Here is a 17,024-nt window from a genome sequence, read left to right on the forward strand (position 1 = left end):
AGTATCTCATGTATCAGTTAATTGTATTGAATGCAAAGAAAATTGATTAAAATTGTCAAAGTGTTTGTTTTTGAATTCCATCAAAGTTTTGGAGGAAAGGCTTATACGTGAATTAATTCATTACAAATATGTTCAAGGTAGTATTAGGTACAGTCATGTCCTCACAAACTCATAGGAGCCATCTCTATATAATGTCTTATATTCTCATAAGTTTGGGAAAAGATCTCGAATTGGAACTTATTTTATCAATAATATGACAGGAGACAGATTGATTTCATGTGCAAAATATAAATAAAATAAGCGCATGTGAGTTAAAGAAAAAGATCCTGAGCAAACGATGTAAAACAAATTTTTGAAAATATACAAAAACGCTGAGATCTGTTTGTGACAGAAAGTCATAATTAAGAGGTAGAGTCATAATTATGGGATACTTTCTCATTATTATGACCTGCTTTGCACCTTAGTTTTTACCCCCACAAAGCGGCAGCCCTGTGATGTTTATACAAAACGGGCTCAGCTCTTGTTTTGATGTTATTTCCACCTCAAACGGACAAGGTAAGTCACATTTAACATCATGAGGGTCACAGCGGGACTCCTGTCGTTTTATCAGATCTTCTTCCTGCCAAGTATTTCAGTGTACAAGTATAACGAGTTTAATGTACTATAATCTCATCAGTTACAGAGCCACGAGGACGCTGCACAGGGCTGTGCTCTTGCGCGTTGAAGTATTTGTACCCACATGCTCCTCCGCTCGCAGAGCTCAGTCAGCGTTTGACTCAGTAGTGGCAAGGGGATTCAGGATTTCCACTTGTCAGTCCCCGATACCGACACCAAGTACATCCCCTCCGTTAAAGATGTCCAAGTTGGATCAGGTCCTCATCCTCGACCCTCCCTCTGACCTCAAATTTAAAGGTAGGTGAATGAAAATGTGTCGGCGTGCGCGGTGTCCGGTGAGTGGAGGTGAAGTCCAACCTGACTCGAATGATTTCACGCTCCCGCAAAGCGAATTTCGGTGCTAGCAGGCTAGCTAGCATTCACCGCCATTTTAAGTTAGCCAGGGGAAGGACGGGCCGCTGGAGCCCCGAACTGTAGTGACGTGGATAGCCGGCGTGGCGTGCTTGTAGACGGCCTGCTATTCCTGACCAGCTCACTGACAACACCTAGCAAGAGAGGGAGTGCGTGCGAGGACTGCGGGTCTTCGATCAACGGCTGTCAAACGGAGTTAAAAGTGTCGTTAAGCAGCACGTTTGTTGGTGTATTCACCAAGTTGTAGCGTTTGCTACTATGCTGGTGCCACCGGTGTTAATAACAGTAAACTGTTCTTTCCTGGGTGGGGGGGCTCAGCCCTGAAATCCCCACTGCAGGGATGAACTTTGTAGCAACACATAACGTACAAACGGACACATTTAAAGCCCCATAGTTTTCCGTGTTAAGCTTGTAAAGTGACTGACAGCCTGGTGACAAACTTGGCTAACTCTCTGTAACGTCAACATAAGACAGATTTTCTTTGTAGCATTGCGCTAACGTTAGTTTCTCTTAAACCCGCAGGCTATGTGAGCTCGTTTCAGATGTATTGGATATTAATATTGGAATATCACAGCACGTTTATATTAAATCAGAGGGGATCAACTCTTTCGGTTGCCACTGATTGCTTTCCTGGCAGAGATAAGGCTCAATGATGTGTCAGTGAGCGGTTGGCTAACGACAGTCCGGCTAGCCTGCTATCTAATTAGCTGCTCCCAAACAGTTGTTTTAAATGCTGCACACTTAATACTCTTGAACTGTTACTGAAGAGACTCTTGTATTTAGCTTAACTTGGTGGCATTTGTGTGAGCCAAACTGTTGCTGTGGTGAACAAGTGACCATTACAAGTGAAGAAAGTGACAGTGAACTGTACTCAGTTTTCTTCAGTTCAGTCCAAAACCCACAGTGATGTAAAACAATCCCCACAACAACACAACTCTTTATCCTCATCATCAATAATTCTGGCCCTAGGATTATTTTCTGCTTTTTAAGCATTCGTCTCAGTCAGCAATCTGTCTGTGGTGGAGACCTCTTTGCCAATGAGCCACTGATTTATTGGTGATAAATGCAGTACTGCCCTTAAAGGCAGAATGTCAGCCTTTTGTCTTGCAGGTCATTGATACAAGGTGTGGATAAGGCTTTCACAGTCATAAAAAAAAATCACTTTACAATCAACTGCCATGCCCATGGGAGCAGCTAAGAATTTATTAGTCTTTCCGGTGCGTTTTATTCCGTGATTAATATTAGATTAGCAGTATTTGTGTTATACCGCCACATTTTTGTCACGTCTCGCAAATCAGCTTCTTGAAGCTTTTGGGCTCTCCTGTAACGTTGGACTTAAAGCCTGAAAGTCCCTACAGCGGTGTTGCTGTCGTGTTTGCGTTACTGTTCACTGAACATCTTTAAAATACATCACCGGCTGCGTATCAGAAGTGAAATCAACAAGGAATGCTATTCATGATACAGTAATTGTGCAGGTGGGCACTGGTTGTTGCTCGGCTTGATGAGTTTCAACAGTTCAGAAACACAGCCACAGGGTAGCCATGGGTGGGGCGTGATTTATAAAGATATTTTTGTGGTGAGGTGTCCAGCTTGTTGCTTTTTAAACTCTACTCCACCTTTCCTACACCATAGGATGCTGTGAAGAAGCGAAACAGTGTCCCGCCGGCCTGCCAAAACTCGACAACGGTGCAGTGTGAACGTAAATAAAGGGATTTGCCTCGCTGCTATTTTTACTTTCACACTTTGGGATGGTGAACAGAGCTTTCCTGAGCCTGCAAAATAAATTGAACTTGTTTCAAGTTGAGTGGAAACACAATTTGAGAGAGCTTGTCATCGACAGTATTGAATTAGTTCTCTTGATTTAAACGTACGTTTCATTTGTGCAGCAGGTTGATGGTGCTATGATAATCAAATCACTCGGTAATATTATTAAAAAGTCAACAGTAGGGATCTGTTTGGGTTGGGTTATATTGGCTGCATAGAGCCTTAAGATGGAGGTCAAGAGTTAAACCCAAATAAATAAATGAATGTCCCTCTGCTGAGCCTTAAATGGACATGGATGATTAGTCAGCTGGCTCAGATACGGTCCATCATAATCTGATCATGGACCACCATATTTTACCCGATTTAAGAATTTCTGCTGTAATTCAACTTATTCTGATTACTGATCACAGGATTTACATTTTCCCTCATCAGGTTAACCTTTTGGTCTTTGTATACTGAAATGGATGAAAGGCTAAATTGCATCGGTATGACAGTGGTGAGGTCTTCACCGGCCATAATCCATTCATAGGCGTGCCATCACACTATCCTGTTTTATTGAGGCCAAAACATGTTACCCAAGGAATGTGGAAGAAAATGCCAATGTTAGGGTCTTAAACCCATTGTCATGGCTTAATATGGGGGGAGGAAAATGGCCAAACAGTGGCAAATAAGTTGGTATTTGCTCTCCGAGGGAGTGTAACGAGCAAGCTGATTTAATGCTACATGTATGTGACATCTGCCTTTTTTTTTTTTTTTTTTTTTACGAATCAGGTAGCAAAGAGTTTTTAACCTCTTTTATGTGGAGGCTTGAATCAGAATTATACACTGACGAAATCTAATCCAAAGAGCTCCAATCAAAGAAGAAACGGTCTTTCTTTAGGAGGAGCACGCCGGAAAATGAGAGAGTTCATGCCGTGATGTTGAGAAGCAATATGAGGAGAGTGAGGACGAGCCACAGCTTCTTTTACTGTCACCGAGACCGAGCTAAATCGGTCTGCATCCATGCCAGACCTGCTCTGTTTTGGAGCCTCTGTTGGGATTCCTCCAGCAAGCTAGAGGGGGCAGCCCTCCTTTCCTTGGTTGGTATTTTTAGACCAGGACAGGCCTGGGGGACCCTAACTCAGCATAGATGCTGCAGGGTGAGAGATGGAGGGTGCGCTGTTTGAGCAGAGTAAGGCAGTGGATGCGGGCTCCGTGGGCGTGCATCTGACGTGAGCAGCTGTTTTCCAGTGTTTTATCTGTTTTGGTGCAGGCATCAGGCTTATGCTAACAATTTATCAAACGCAGTGCAGAAATGTTGCTCAGGTCGGCTTTAAATTCCACAATGTCAAAACAATGACCATCTGTGTCCTTATTTAGACTTCGAGTGAAAGAGGATCTGATAAATAAATTGTATCAGGGTTTCAAACTCCTTTTTACAAGCGTCCTCATTTGTCCCTCAAGGAGAAGGCAGAGCCAGCAGGTGGGGTGGATGATTGCAGACATCTGACTGGCTGTGTTTACCATATTTGTGACATACTTTTGATCTGTACTAAATCACATTTGAGATACCCTAATGTCTCGGTCGCAGAAAATCTCTTGTTGTTATTTCATTGAGGGAAATCATTGGTTTGCGGTTAATGTCACTGCAGCGAGTTGGCCTTCTGGACGTTGATTTATGACGATTCAGAAGGCAAAGATGGAGACGAATGGCTGGGATTAATAGGACCGAAGTTGTAATAAGTTAAAGTAAGAAAAAGTGGCAAGAAGTGCCTCGTGTGTGTGCATAGTGACACTCAGAGAAACACAGACTGTTAAGAGGAATGTCACGTGCGACACCGTGTCTGGGTTGAGGTTTTTCAAGTTTGTAGGAATGTTTTAGTTCCGCACCTGTTGATCACAACACTGTTCATCAGCGTAGCTATCTTTTAGCCCGGTGTAGTCATGCATCGCATCTTATCTCTCTGGGTTTATGGGTGTGAATAAAGGCTAAATGTGGACTTTGTGAACTTCAACCGAGCTGGGAAACTGTAAAAGTCAAGTCACTTTCCTTCATATACAGTACAGCACGTTTAAAAGTAGACCGAAAGGCTTCACAGAATAAAGAAGCAACAACCATTTAAAAACAACAATGAATGATACATCATTAGAAGTTTTAAAAAAATCTGCTGGGATGATAAAATTGCTCAACTCGTAAGGAAGGCTGAGAAAAAGAGATGGGTCTTTTCTATTTAGCCTGCATATAGCCACATAAAGAAGGATTTGGTTGGCTGGTTGCAGGTCTCAAGCTGCCGTATGTGTATTTAAGAGGTCAATTAAGTAAGTGGGAGCCTGTCCGTGGAGGCATTTTCAAAGTAAACAACAGCATTTAGATAAATCAATCCCCTGGCGAAACGGGGAGCCGGTGGATTAAGACCAAGCAGCTGGTTTAGTTTGGCCGCTCAACTGTGGCAAAAAGAATTCTGTTCCGGGTAATAAATCGAGTTCAGTTACTTACCTTGTTAACTCATTAACATGTATTTATCTAAATTAAAAACAAAAAAAAAGTTTAAACAGATGTTCCTCTGGGTCAGAGTAGTGGCTGTTTATGACCATAAAGTCTGATTTTTGTCAAAAGGCAACCACCGACTGAAACCCCTGCCGTGCACAGAGCAGCGAGCACTTCCAATGGTGTTCACCCACTGACAGATGGACACGACTGTGTCTCTAGATGGATTGTGTTGTCGAAAGGATCACTCTTTGTCGTCTGAACTTGAGCTGAAAGCGCACGGCTGCAGGGAAAGAGGTGCCTTTGGCTTGAGAAAGAAGGCGAACGGCAGGCTTTACCGTGAGGTAGAACGCAGCTCGATGATTGTTTTCATCTCGATGATTCAGGGTTTATGCTCGTTAGAAGCTGAAATCATCTTGTGAAATAAATTTTGATTGAACGCTCTTGCCTCATTCTTCAGTAAGTGATCAAATTTGAGCTGTCAAAACTCAGAACCTGCACATTTTATGACATTGAAAATTAATTTTGGCAATTTGCAGATCTTGTTGGGTGCAAAATCGGCCATAATTCATGACGATATTGAAGCGAAGCACGAAGAGGGATGGCTATGCATCATGAGACATGTTATTTTGTCCAGGCTCCCAGGCTAATTGCTCTGATTGAGTTTGGGGTACCACTGACTTGGCATACAGTTGTGTTTTCGACATGGCATGCACGATCAAAGCTGGATGGTGCTGATCCTGGTTAAGGACCTAATTTGAAGCAAGCTCGGTCACAAGATGGAGCACCATTGTATAACTATTGATCTCCTGATATATGACCCAACCAGGGAAGGAGCTTCATTTCCAATATCATCACGGGACATCTACATGAGATAATCTGTCTGGAGGAAAGCGTAATTGGTTCAGGTGGTTTGGCGCATCGCGTCTGGAGGCATATGCAGGGAGTGGGGTTAGTTTTGGAGTTGCTAAGCTTCAGATTTGTAGATAGTCATGCCTTCTATCAATCGGGCGTAGTAATTGAAAAAAATACTCCATGGAAATCAGATGTTTTACTGTATTTTTATGCATTAGAAAACTTAGTTTGGCTGTAACTCGTTGTGGGTGTTCCGCTCTTTATCTGTTTCTCCGTTTAGCCATTTTCTTTTTATTCTTTCTTTTTATGTTGTTGAGTGTGTGTGTGTGTGTGTGTATACGCTACAACTATCCTGCAACCCCGCCTCAAGTCACCAGACAGAGTATTGAATCAGACTTTTTTAATCACGTAGGTCTAATTGAGTTGCCCCTCAGTGTTTTTTCTGCTAATCTCTTTAAAGTTCCTTTTCAGCTTGGGCCAAAAAAACCCACGGTTGGCCTGTCGCTCTCCTAAGGCCTTTCACTGTGTGAATATGGAGCCTGAAGTGTCCATCCTTCACTGTTTGGCGTAGCAGTGGATTTATTTTAGCAGACTGTGGGAGGCTTGTGCTCCAAAATACAAAACTAATGACGCTCTGGTGTTTGTTGCTCTCTGTCCGCCAGGTCCTTTCACAGATGTAGTCACCACTAACCTCAAATTGAAGAACCCTTCTGACAGAAGAGTGTGTTTCAAAGTGAAGACGACAGCACCGCGCAGGTACTGCGTACGGCCTAACAGCGGCGTCATCGATGCCGGCCAAACCGTCATCATCTCTGGTGAGGCTCCATTTATTCACTGTCCTGTTTGTGTTCAGCTTTGTCTTATAAAATGTTGGGGGAGGGTGATATTTATCCACACAATCCACAGTCCACTTGTTGTTAGTTTTAAAAAAAAATATCGATATGCTCTATAACATGTGGTTTCACGGCCTGATGAGTACCAGCAGTACAGGATGGCAGCTACTCCATAAAGCTGCTCACACAGCGATGTGGCGTTTCCTCAAAACGGGCATCTACATATGTTGTTGCTCTGCTCCTCGTCTTTTTGGTCCGGTGTGCTGAGTGGAGATCAGTCCAGGCTCATGCTGTGTGTTCAGTCCAGGCTGATATTTGAGCTGCTGGCGGTTGTTTAAAAGTAGCCGCAGAGGGACCCGGTGAACCCTCGACAAAATGAACGTGAGTGGACGCCTTTAAGGTGTACGTTCTCCTCGTTGAGGGGGGTGCTTGTACGTACCTTTTTCATGAGAGATGATCTACTTTTAGTTGGTCTTAAAGTTTTATTTGCTTAATGAGGCCCTGCTCTTGTGACAAGTGTTACGAGAAGAGGTCGTGACACTCGTTTCACAAGGGCCAACCAGGGATGTTGGTTTTAGGCTGCGTGTGAACAGCTCTAAAAGCAGCTTTTAAAGAGGGTAATACCATTTATTCTTTATATTGTGATCATTTTATTGTTGTTCGTAAGAAAAGTAGAAGCTCCAAGGTCATAAATATTTAAATTTTTATCAACATTCGGCTCAAAATCACATGGTTGCTCGTTTTTTAATGTTCCTCAGAGTCCTTGAAACCAAAATGTCAACGAACGTCTGAATAGTTTCACTTTCTCGTGGACTCGTGGCTGCCTTCGTTTGGGTCATTGGGGAAGAGCAAAGGCGCTGAAAACGATGGAAACGGTCAAAACTTTAATTGAAATGAATACGCAGGCCTACCTGCTGACACAAGGCTTTTGTTCTTCTTTTAACGGTCAGCTTACCTGCTGCTCGGTTAGATTCACAGAGAACAGCTGCCGTTCCTGAGTTTTCTCCACCAGCTGCTTCAGTTTGTGTTCAGTTTAAGAAGACTGTGCAGAAAAGTTGGGGAGAGATTAGCAAAGACTACCAAGTTGGTTGCATTTCAAGGTGTTTGAAAGAGATGATTAAAAAAAACTCCAGAACATCTTACTTCGCACATCTCATTTCCTCAAATAGGAAAAAGTCCCGTTTGACGCCATTAACACCAACACGGCTCCTCTGGTACCTGTGTTCACAAAAGCTGCCTGCAGTGCTTTTCCTGCTTTCTTTCTGGATAGGATCAGAGGTATCGGGGCTAATTTCTCACCATCCCATAAATTGCACAGTGATTTATCTTCCTCACGCATCCTAATCCTCCTCCTCCTCGTTGATTAATGACCAGAACATCCGCTTGTTAAAATGGAACCGTCTGCAGGTCCTCTTGATATCCAACCAACTTCACAGTTTTATTTTTGAAGCCTTCGACTCTGTTGGCCTTTTTATCGTGGAAATCATAAATCTGTCTCTTTCAACTCGCCCTTGGCCCGACTGTTATTTAACTGGTACTGAAGAAACCCAATTGGGATCTATAGACCCACATCCAAACCGTCTTTGATGTAAAGAAATTTAGAAAAAGTAGTAGCCGACCAGCTTCTTTCTTTTCTTGAGCAACGCAGAGTTTTGGATCAGTTTCAGCCTGGTTTGACACTCAAACTGCTCCTCTCAGAGCGTCTGGTGACGCTACGATGGCTGCAGACTGTGGAGAGTTGGCGGTTCTGCTCTTACTATACCTTACTTCAGCCTTGCACACTGTTGATCATGCCGTATTAATTTTTTAAAAAAGATTTCTAGGATGGCTTTAAGAGAAAATTCAATGTACATATAATTCAGATCAGTAGTGTCTGATATGATCTGACCCCTCAGGGTTCCGTTCTTTTAAAGCAACAGTTTTACACATCGTCACATTTAATGACCTCAAACGACGGTTAGCAGATAACTACCTTCAGTTGAATCCAAACAAGAATAAGACGGAGTGTCTGATCGGTGCCCCTGACGGAGTGACTCCACAAATTGGGCAACAAATTGGCTTGTTTTTGGCTCCTCTCAGCAGCCGACACTGAGAAATATAGGCGTTGTGTTTGATCAGTCGGTGTCGTTAAACCATCATGAAACGGCTTTTTTCAATTGAGGAATATTTCAAAGTTAAGAGGGCTGGTGTCAAAGTCTGAAGTGGAGATGATCATATTTCTTCTAGTTTAGATTATCAGAACTCAGTCTTTACCTGCCTCATTAAAAGTCAAAACTTATTGACTTAAATTGAAAATGAAAAACTGCTTTCATCAGATGTTTGGGAACATTTTTGCACAGGAGCATAATATTAACACACCCGAGGAGTCTTCCCACCCATTTGGCAAAGCGTCATCTGTTTCCTATGAAACTTTACAAATTTGGATGGCACATCGCACTAAGTGAACAATCATATTGGCAATAACGACTCACAAAATTAGATTTGGATAGTAAATGACATCCTCTTGAAATTGGATAGGAAAGATGACCTAATTAAGCAAAAAAGATATGAGGGAGAAAAACCTAGCAGTCACTGCCACGATACAGTAGAAAAATATGAATGAAATTTTAAAACAGGAAATCATTGAGAGGATATGCAAATGTAGGCATGTAAAGAGCCATTTCTATGACACAAAAGCGTCACAAAGGCATGTGGTTGGTCTCTGAGTCTTTCTGCAGCTTTAACAACGAGCAAGAGGCAAAGATTATTCTTAGTTATTCAATTCAGGTTTTCTCATGCAGGTATCTGGCTCAGATATTGAGGCACAAACAGGCCAAGAATGTTGCCCTTTATGTCCTCTTTATGTCATTATACCAGAGGGGAACCCTCAGGGCCTTCTACGCCTTCAGAGAAGGCCTTAAAAAATTCAGAACAAAAACATATTAGTATTAAAATAATAATTTATGTTTACATACAAAAAAACTCAATCACTCTCATTTAATTTAATACAAAACATTTAATACTACATTCTCGCTAATCTATGTTCCAAAGTTAAGTTTTACTGTCAAATTCACATCGGCAATGAAAGGGTTACTGTCCTGCAACATACTATCCAATCAGAATCGTCCATCTCTATCGAAGCAAGATTAACCGGCTCATTAATTGGTTTGGACTTCACGCATCTCGGGGAAGGCCAAGCTATGTGTTTTGGTTTGGAGAGTGATGGGAAAATTGACCAATCACGGTTTGATTTGAAGTGGGCGGGACAAAAAAAAAAAGATCGTAGGCCTTCGTGAGTCCGAAAAGCGTGCAGCCCCAGTCTAGCATTAGAGTGGGCTCTCTTGCATCCACACCCCAGTCCAGCAGGTGGCGGTAATGCACCTTTTCCGTTAAGCTTCCAACCGCCATAATAACCCAAGAAGAAGAAGAAAAGCGTGCAGAGTGGAGCGGTTGAGAGCATAGACATAATATAGGCCTATAATATGTCTATGGTTGAGAGACAGAATGGCGGAAGACGAGACCAATGTTGTGGCTAGGTTGATAGCCTTTTTTCCCGCAATGATTTTTTTTTTTCTTCAGCACTGAGGGCTGAGGTGAAGGCCCAGCCGTAGTGCTCACGGTTAGCTACTGCATTATACTCACTACGACTCACTAAATACTTTAGATTTTATATATTGAAGGACCTCCTCTTCTGTTTAGCGTTTAATTTCGAACGATTTTTTTTGCCGTCTTGATCCTTTTGTTTTTAAATGGAAAGTGATTTTTACATCTTTGGGCCTGTTTTTATTAACCCTCTCAGTCATTTTGTGTTTATTATTGGTTTATTGCTCTGTCTGTTGAAAGTTTACTGTCCAGGTTCAGCTGATGTTGTTTAAAATGTGCTTTATGAAAAAAGTCAACATCGGCACACTGCTGTCACGGCGGCAGTGATTTATCTCGTGATCGACACGGCGTGGATTCTCTCACTCTGAGGCATTTGTCATGATATTTCCCCATCTCTGCTGGCTTCATTACATTTTCAGTTGTTTGTGAGTCAGTCTCAGTGGCGATAAGAAGAGTAATGATGGCGTGAGAGACGATGCTCCATTTGTTTCCGGACTTTCACAGGTGCAACTTATTTTACACGGTGTGTGATGTTCCTGATGTGATTTTGGATTTCCAAAACTAACAACGAGACAGACGTTCACGAGTTCTTTCACATTCTCCATCATCACAGATGTAGAGAGCTGCTCTGCTTAACGTCTGACCACGAGAGTCGGTCTCCTTTGCACCTTCTGGGGGTTTGCAAGTCTGACACTTGAGGCGGCGCTTATTAGATACGTAGTGGAAATGATTTATTTGATTTGATGTCTGTCTCTTTGTGTGGAATAGTTGTAGATCACTAAATAGCGTCGCTGATCTCAACATTTGATTTAGAAGTGAATGTGTTTCATGGAATGTGAAGCACCACATCGCTAATAATTGCCCTCTCCAAAAGGTTTGTAGACGTAGGTCAGAGTTTGCAAACAGTGGTGCATATTTTGCTTTAAGCTTGCTTTTATAGGTCCCAACTCTCGAGGCTGTAGTGGAGTCTAAATGAAGCTCCAGATCTGAACAGCGTGGACTCAGTCTGTCATTTCTTAAAGATAAATTCATGAGTGTGAGACTGGCTACATCTACAACAGAAATGTGGCTGATCTTTGCAAGCTCGCTCGGAGGCACGGATGCTGTTTCAAAGGCTAAAGATGCTCACACTAAATATAAGTTGGTTCAAGTCGGTAGATGAGTTAAAAACCTATCATGTTTGGTTGTTTGTGAGCATCTAAACTTCACCTTTAGTCCCTAAAACACTTGTTCAGTGCCCTCTTTTTGATGTTTACCGTGCCAAATGTGAAGCTTTCATCTGAACGTTGTTGTTCTTCTGTCTCTTTCACAGTTATGCTACAACCCTTTGACTACGACCCCAATGAAAAAAGTAAACACAAATTCATGGTGCAGACGATTTTTGCCCCACCAAATGTTTCGGACATGGATTCCTTGGTGAGTGATTTATATTTATTTATTACCTACATGTTTAATATGTTACTGTTGCTCTTTAATAGGGATGGGAATTGATAAGATTTTTACGATTCCAATTCCATTTTCGATTCTGCTTAACGATTCGGTTCTTTATCGGTTCCCTTATCGATTCTCATTTGGAGAAAAAGGACAACAAACCGGTCGATTAGCATCAACTTTGTTTAGTTTAGAAGTAACATGAGTCATGACCTTACAAACCCAACAACGGTGAGGTCCACATTGGTCTATCATGGCCGGGGTAATTTAACTCTTCCCTGCTCTGGTGAAAGGAGAAGCTGGAGGTAGACGTGAACTGGGGGAGTACCACCAGCCTCTGGCTCTGAGCCACTCAGGCTCTGTCTCTCATTTAATTTTAAATTTAATGTATGAGAAGGCATTCATTTAACCTTAACCGTTACTAACAGCAGGTTTTACAATGAGGCAAATGGCGCTAACATGATAGGCAGTGTTTGTTTGTTAGTTAGTGTTCCTGCAGTGTTAGCCGAGGATACGCTAACGTTGCTAACGTTGCTAACGTTGCTGGGTTCAGATTCACTAACGTTGGTCCGGAGCAGATCGAAAACGCGACATTCATTCATAGTTATTGCATGTTGGTAGTATTTCCTCCCTTTGGTGAAATATTCACTTTGCAAGTTGCCCTGTTGTTGTCTTTTTTTAGGGATGTTTAATCAAACTTTCGAGCGTTTGTACCGCTTGGGCCGGACTAGCCACGCAACATTGCGTGGTGACGTCATTCGCGCCCACTGGAATCGAAAAGGGAATCGATTGCAAAATTGCCAAACGATTCTAAGGAATTGAAACACTGGGAACCGGTTCTCAACAAGAACCGGTTTTCGATTCCCATCCCTACTCTTTAAGGTCTAAGTATGAGTGTGATCGATGCACGAAGCGCGCGCTGCAGAGGTCCGCTGTGGTTCTGTTGCTTTTGTCTCGTGTTGGTTTCGGTTTAAAGCAGAAGAAAGTTCAGCTTTTTGCAGCATCGCTGACACCCGCCAGTCAAATCATGTCATTGGTTCCTTTTTCTTTCTCAGAACAACTCAAAGCTGCCTGAAAATGACCTCATCCTTTACACGTTGACATGCAGATATCAGAGAGCTTGTGTCTGGATGTTTGATTCCACAAAGTGCTCATCAAGGACTCGTTTTTTCTTTATGTTAAAAACTGCAACCGGGATTGACTGAAGCAGAGTTAATGTCTTTCCCCTGACACATTAATAGGTTTAGGAGTCTGTATATAGTAGAGAAAAGGCTAAAAACACACTACACAGAGCACAAAGTGCTGTACGGCTGTGTGCAAAGGGCTTTGAGTGTTCTCCAGCAGTCCACCAGAGGACAGCAAATGCTCGGTCAGCCAGTAAAACTCATGCAGACCTTGGAGTTATATTCCTGAGCTGGCTGACCATGAATGAGTTTAAAAAAATCAGGAAATGTAGGGGAACAACGGTCTGACTGGACCTGATGAGTGCTGTGGAATAAGAAATGTGGTTACTAACTGATCATGGCATTACTCAACCAGGTTGCTGCTCTGTGCTCATACCCATCTGTTAGTCATTTCTGTCACTCAGAGTTTGGAAGGTCTGAAATTCATAATGTTAAAAAAAATTTCTAAAATCAATGGAATAACTTAAAGAAAGTCAATTGATGTGTTTTTGAATGAAGCGGCTCTGCTCTCTCCTCTTCTAATGTCCATAGATTCAAGGCTGCTGTGCATGTGAATGGTATGAAGCGGTGTGACGTACGTGTGTGTGTGTGTATGTGGAGAGAGTCCAGCTGTTAGCAGTTTGACTTGATGAATAACACATCCATTTTTCATCTCCACCAGTGGAAAGATGCGAAACCCGATGATCTCATGGATTCCAAACTGAGATGCGTCTTCGAGCTGCCTTCTGAAAACGATAAAGTGGTAAGCAGCGCTGCGGCACTTTTAAAAGCAGCATATTTATAACTTCATGTCTCCTTCCTGGTTATGGACAGCGACTGTTGACAGTAGGGGGGAAAAAAAAAAGTGTCCAAAGGACGGTGTTCAAGGGGACGAAGCAGAGGAAACATGGCTTGTTAGCTTTATCTGAAACTGGCAGCAGTTTTAGAATATGCAAACTAAAGGTGGACTCCAATGCTGATTGACTGAAAATAAACGCCACGTAAACTGCAGCAGGCGTAACTGAGACGTGACTTATTCAAAATAAAACTGTGGATCTGAAGTTAAATGAATTCTGGTTGTTGAGTCACACATTGAAATGGCTCCGTTCTTTATGCCCCCATGAGGGAAGAAGCTAGCTCTGGTTATTGTTCCAGTGGCAGCCCTGCGTTGGACTGCCTTGCGTCAAACTGTGTTTCCATGACGACCTCTTCCCCCCCCCCCCCCCCCCCCCCGGAAAATGGCCGTGCTGTTTCATGAATATTCCTCAAGGCGTGGACAGAGGAAAAATGAAACCGTCTGAGCTGTGCGGAGATGGAAGTGTCGTCGGGTTTCCGGTACAAAGATTTGACTTTATTGAGCCGTAAACTCTGAGGAACGGGAGCTTTGCACAAATCAGGCCTGAGAGTAATCAGGATTTAGATAAGGAGCGCCGCCGGACAGCTCGGTTCAGGTGAAAATACCAGCGGGGGCGGCCGGATTTAGCTTGGTAAGCAGTTACAGAGTGGATATGTGGGCTGCTGAGTCGGCATGGTATCTACTCTCCGCTTTGGCACATGTAGCATGCGTGTGATTTGTAACATGTTTAGTATGTGAAATGTAGGATGGAAGTATCATATGAAATGCATAAAGAGGACCTCCCTACATTCTTTTACCTGTGCTGCTGCCCATGTTTCACACATTGCATATTTAGAAACTTTATAATAAGTAAGAGGTATAAATCATAGGGATGAGTAAAATGAAGAGAATCCTTTTGGAATTGCTGCAGAAATTCAACCACCATGAAATAGAAACATTTCAAAAGGTACTCGAGGTTTTCGAGGTGCCTAACTTCCCAAAAAAGCCCCTCTTCCACTCAACCTTAGAGACAAATTTAATATAATTTGGTCCAAAACACGTCCGCCAGCCTTCATCCACAATGCAGTAGTTGTAGTTCCATAACGCAGCCTTTATTTCTGCCCGCCCCACGACACGAAGCCACATCAAACGGGACTTTCTGCTCTTTGATCTGGCGCTGTGAGCCTCGGACGGGGCGGCCTTTCTTCGGCACGTCCCGGCATCTGAGGGCTCGTCTCCTCACTCAGCTCCGGCCGAGCTGCGTTTCACCTCAGTCACGCTTCTCCGTCCCTTTTTTGTCGGGCAGAATGACGCGGAGGCGACCAGAGCGGCCCCGGTGATGAACTCGGTGAAGGCCGAGCCGACACCGGCCGCAGCTCCCGCAGCTACTACGGTGGACGACACGGAAATGAAGAAAGTTCTGGAGAAGTGCAAGAGGCTGCAGTCTGAGAACAACAAGCTGACCGACGAGAACCGGCAATTAAAGGTCAGACGTGCATAACAAAACAAATATGAGACGGGTGGAGAGAGGGTGGGTGGGGGGGTTTGTGTCCAGCTAACACACCGGCTGTGAATGTCTCGTACGACTTTCTGGTGTTGTACAATCTTTGTTATTGGGTTTCAGAACAGTTTCTCTGCCTGTAAACACTGTGCATCTTGTCCTGATGCGCTGCTGATGCTTCTTCTTCTTCCTTTTTTTTTTTTTTTTTTTTGGTAGGACGATGGAATCAGAATGAGAAAGATGCCCCGCTCAGACCACATGACATCAAACTCAACTAACCTCCTGGGCCGAGAATCCAGCGCCACCTTTCTGCCCTCCCTCCTCGTCGTCATAGCAGCCATCTTCATGGGATTTTTCCTAGGGAAGTTCATCTTGTAGACTGGGAGATGCATGCCGGCCGTATCCACGCCCCCCCCCTCCCCCCCTTCTCCCCCTCCTGCCCCTCCCCTGCTCTGGCTCCAGATTAATGAAAAACCGACAAGTCTTTCTGTTGACTTTGCCATATCATTGGTAGCGTGGCCTCCCGTGAACACATCTGTACAGCATCATTCGAAGGCGGCGCCTTTTTACAATCTCACACAGTTAGTGCGCACAGAATTGAGAAAGGCGAAAGAGAAGTGATTTTTTTTTTTTTTTTTTTTTTTTTTTTTTTTTTTTTTTTTTTTGTTCCCCCCCTTTTTTTTGTTTTCAGTTTTTTGAAGGCTGGACTCCACAGGTGACGTGGTGGGAAGGTGGAAAATGCACCTACTGTGAGCCGCGGGTGAGAAGCGGTTAAAAGATCAGTTTGTTTTTTTTCCTTTCTTTCTCTCTCTGTTGTTTTAATAGGAATTGAATGGAATGTTAGATGTCTTGTAAATGTTGTTTTAAATCCTTTTTAAACAGAAGAGGACAGAACTTCCATTTAAAAAGACCTTGCTACCTGTTGCTGGATTGCCTCTGAAGTAAATTTGTTTGTAATTTCTACTTCTTGTGTTGGAATGTTCAGGTCCAGCTGGGGACATACGCGCCTCCTTGTACATTTGTCCTGTCCTTTTCCTCACAACACCAATGGAGACATTATTATTGTTATGTTATTATTATTATTATTATTATTATTATTCACAGATATTCCTCTTGAGGCATATATTGACTGAAATAAGGTTTCCATTCTTAAAATCCTGTCCCATGGTATTAAACATTGACAATAAAAATGAAAAAGTCGTTTTCATAGCCGTCTTTTCCTGTGTTTCTTTTGATCGATACGTACTCGGATGCGCCGAAGCCCGCTTTAAGTTGTTTGTTAAGGAAAGAGTCGTTCCAGGAAACGCTTTATTTCCTCACCAACTGGACCCACCGGGCGATTTGAGATGGAAGTTTGGATTCAACAGCGGTAAATCTTTAATTGGGGAATGGACTTGGTGCATTTCAGTGGGTTTATGCACCAAAACAGACATTGTTGCCTTGTGGTTTTTTTGAGGTTTTTATTTTTTATGGTGCGTTATGATGTTTGGCACGAGCGAACCCCGCTGTGGTCAGTTTGTCCCAAAACGTAACTAATTTCAGCCCGATGATGATGAATACAATACAG

General features: G+C 43.0%; 1 protein-coding gene across 1 annotated transcript; it reads left to right on the plus strand.

Annotated features, from left to right (window-relative positions):
- Nucleotides 1–684: 684 nt before the first annotated feature.
- On the plus strand, nucleotides 685–16,666 carry LOC142398776 (vesicle-associated membrane protein-associated protein A-like). Its single transcript, XM_075482944.1, has 6 exons — nucleotides 685–912; nucleotides 6,775–6,927; nucleotides 11,840–11,943; nucleotides 13,804–13,884; nucleotides 15,263–15,442; nucleotides 15,674–16,666. The coding sequence occupies exons 1-6, from the start codon at nucleotides 855–857 to the stop codon at nucleotides 15,833–15,835; spliced, it is 738 nt and encodes a 245-aa protein (XP_075339059.1). The 5' UTR covers nucleotides 685–854; the 3' UTR covers nucleotides 15,836–16,666.
- The last annotated feature ends 358 nt before the right edge of the window (nucleotides 16,667–17,024 follow it).

The sequence above is a fragment of the Odontesthes bonariensis genome, chromosome 14 (genome assembly GCF_027942865.1).
Source record: "Odontesthes bonariensis isolate fOdoBon6 chromosome 14, fOdoBon6.hap1, whole genome shotgun sequence".
NCBI classification, from domain to species: Eukaryota; Metazoa; Chordata; class Actinopteri; order Atheriniformes; family Atherinopsidae; genus Odontesthes; species Odontesthes bonariensis.

Coding starts and splice junctions, on each gene's coding strand:
- LOC142398776 (XM_075482944.1), top strand. CDS start 855: ATGTCCAAGTTGGATCAGGTCCTCATCCTCGACCCTCCCTCTGACCTC. Junction 11,944..13,803: donor TTTCGGACATGGATTCCTTG/GTGAGTGATTTA, acceptor CATCTCCACCAG/TGGAAAGATGCGAAACCCGA. Junction 13,885..15,262: donor CTTCTGAAAACGATAAAGTG/GTAAGCAGCGCT, acceptor TTTGTCGGGCAG/AATGACGCGGAGGCGACCAG.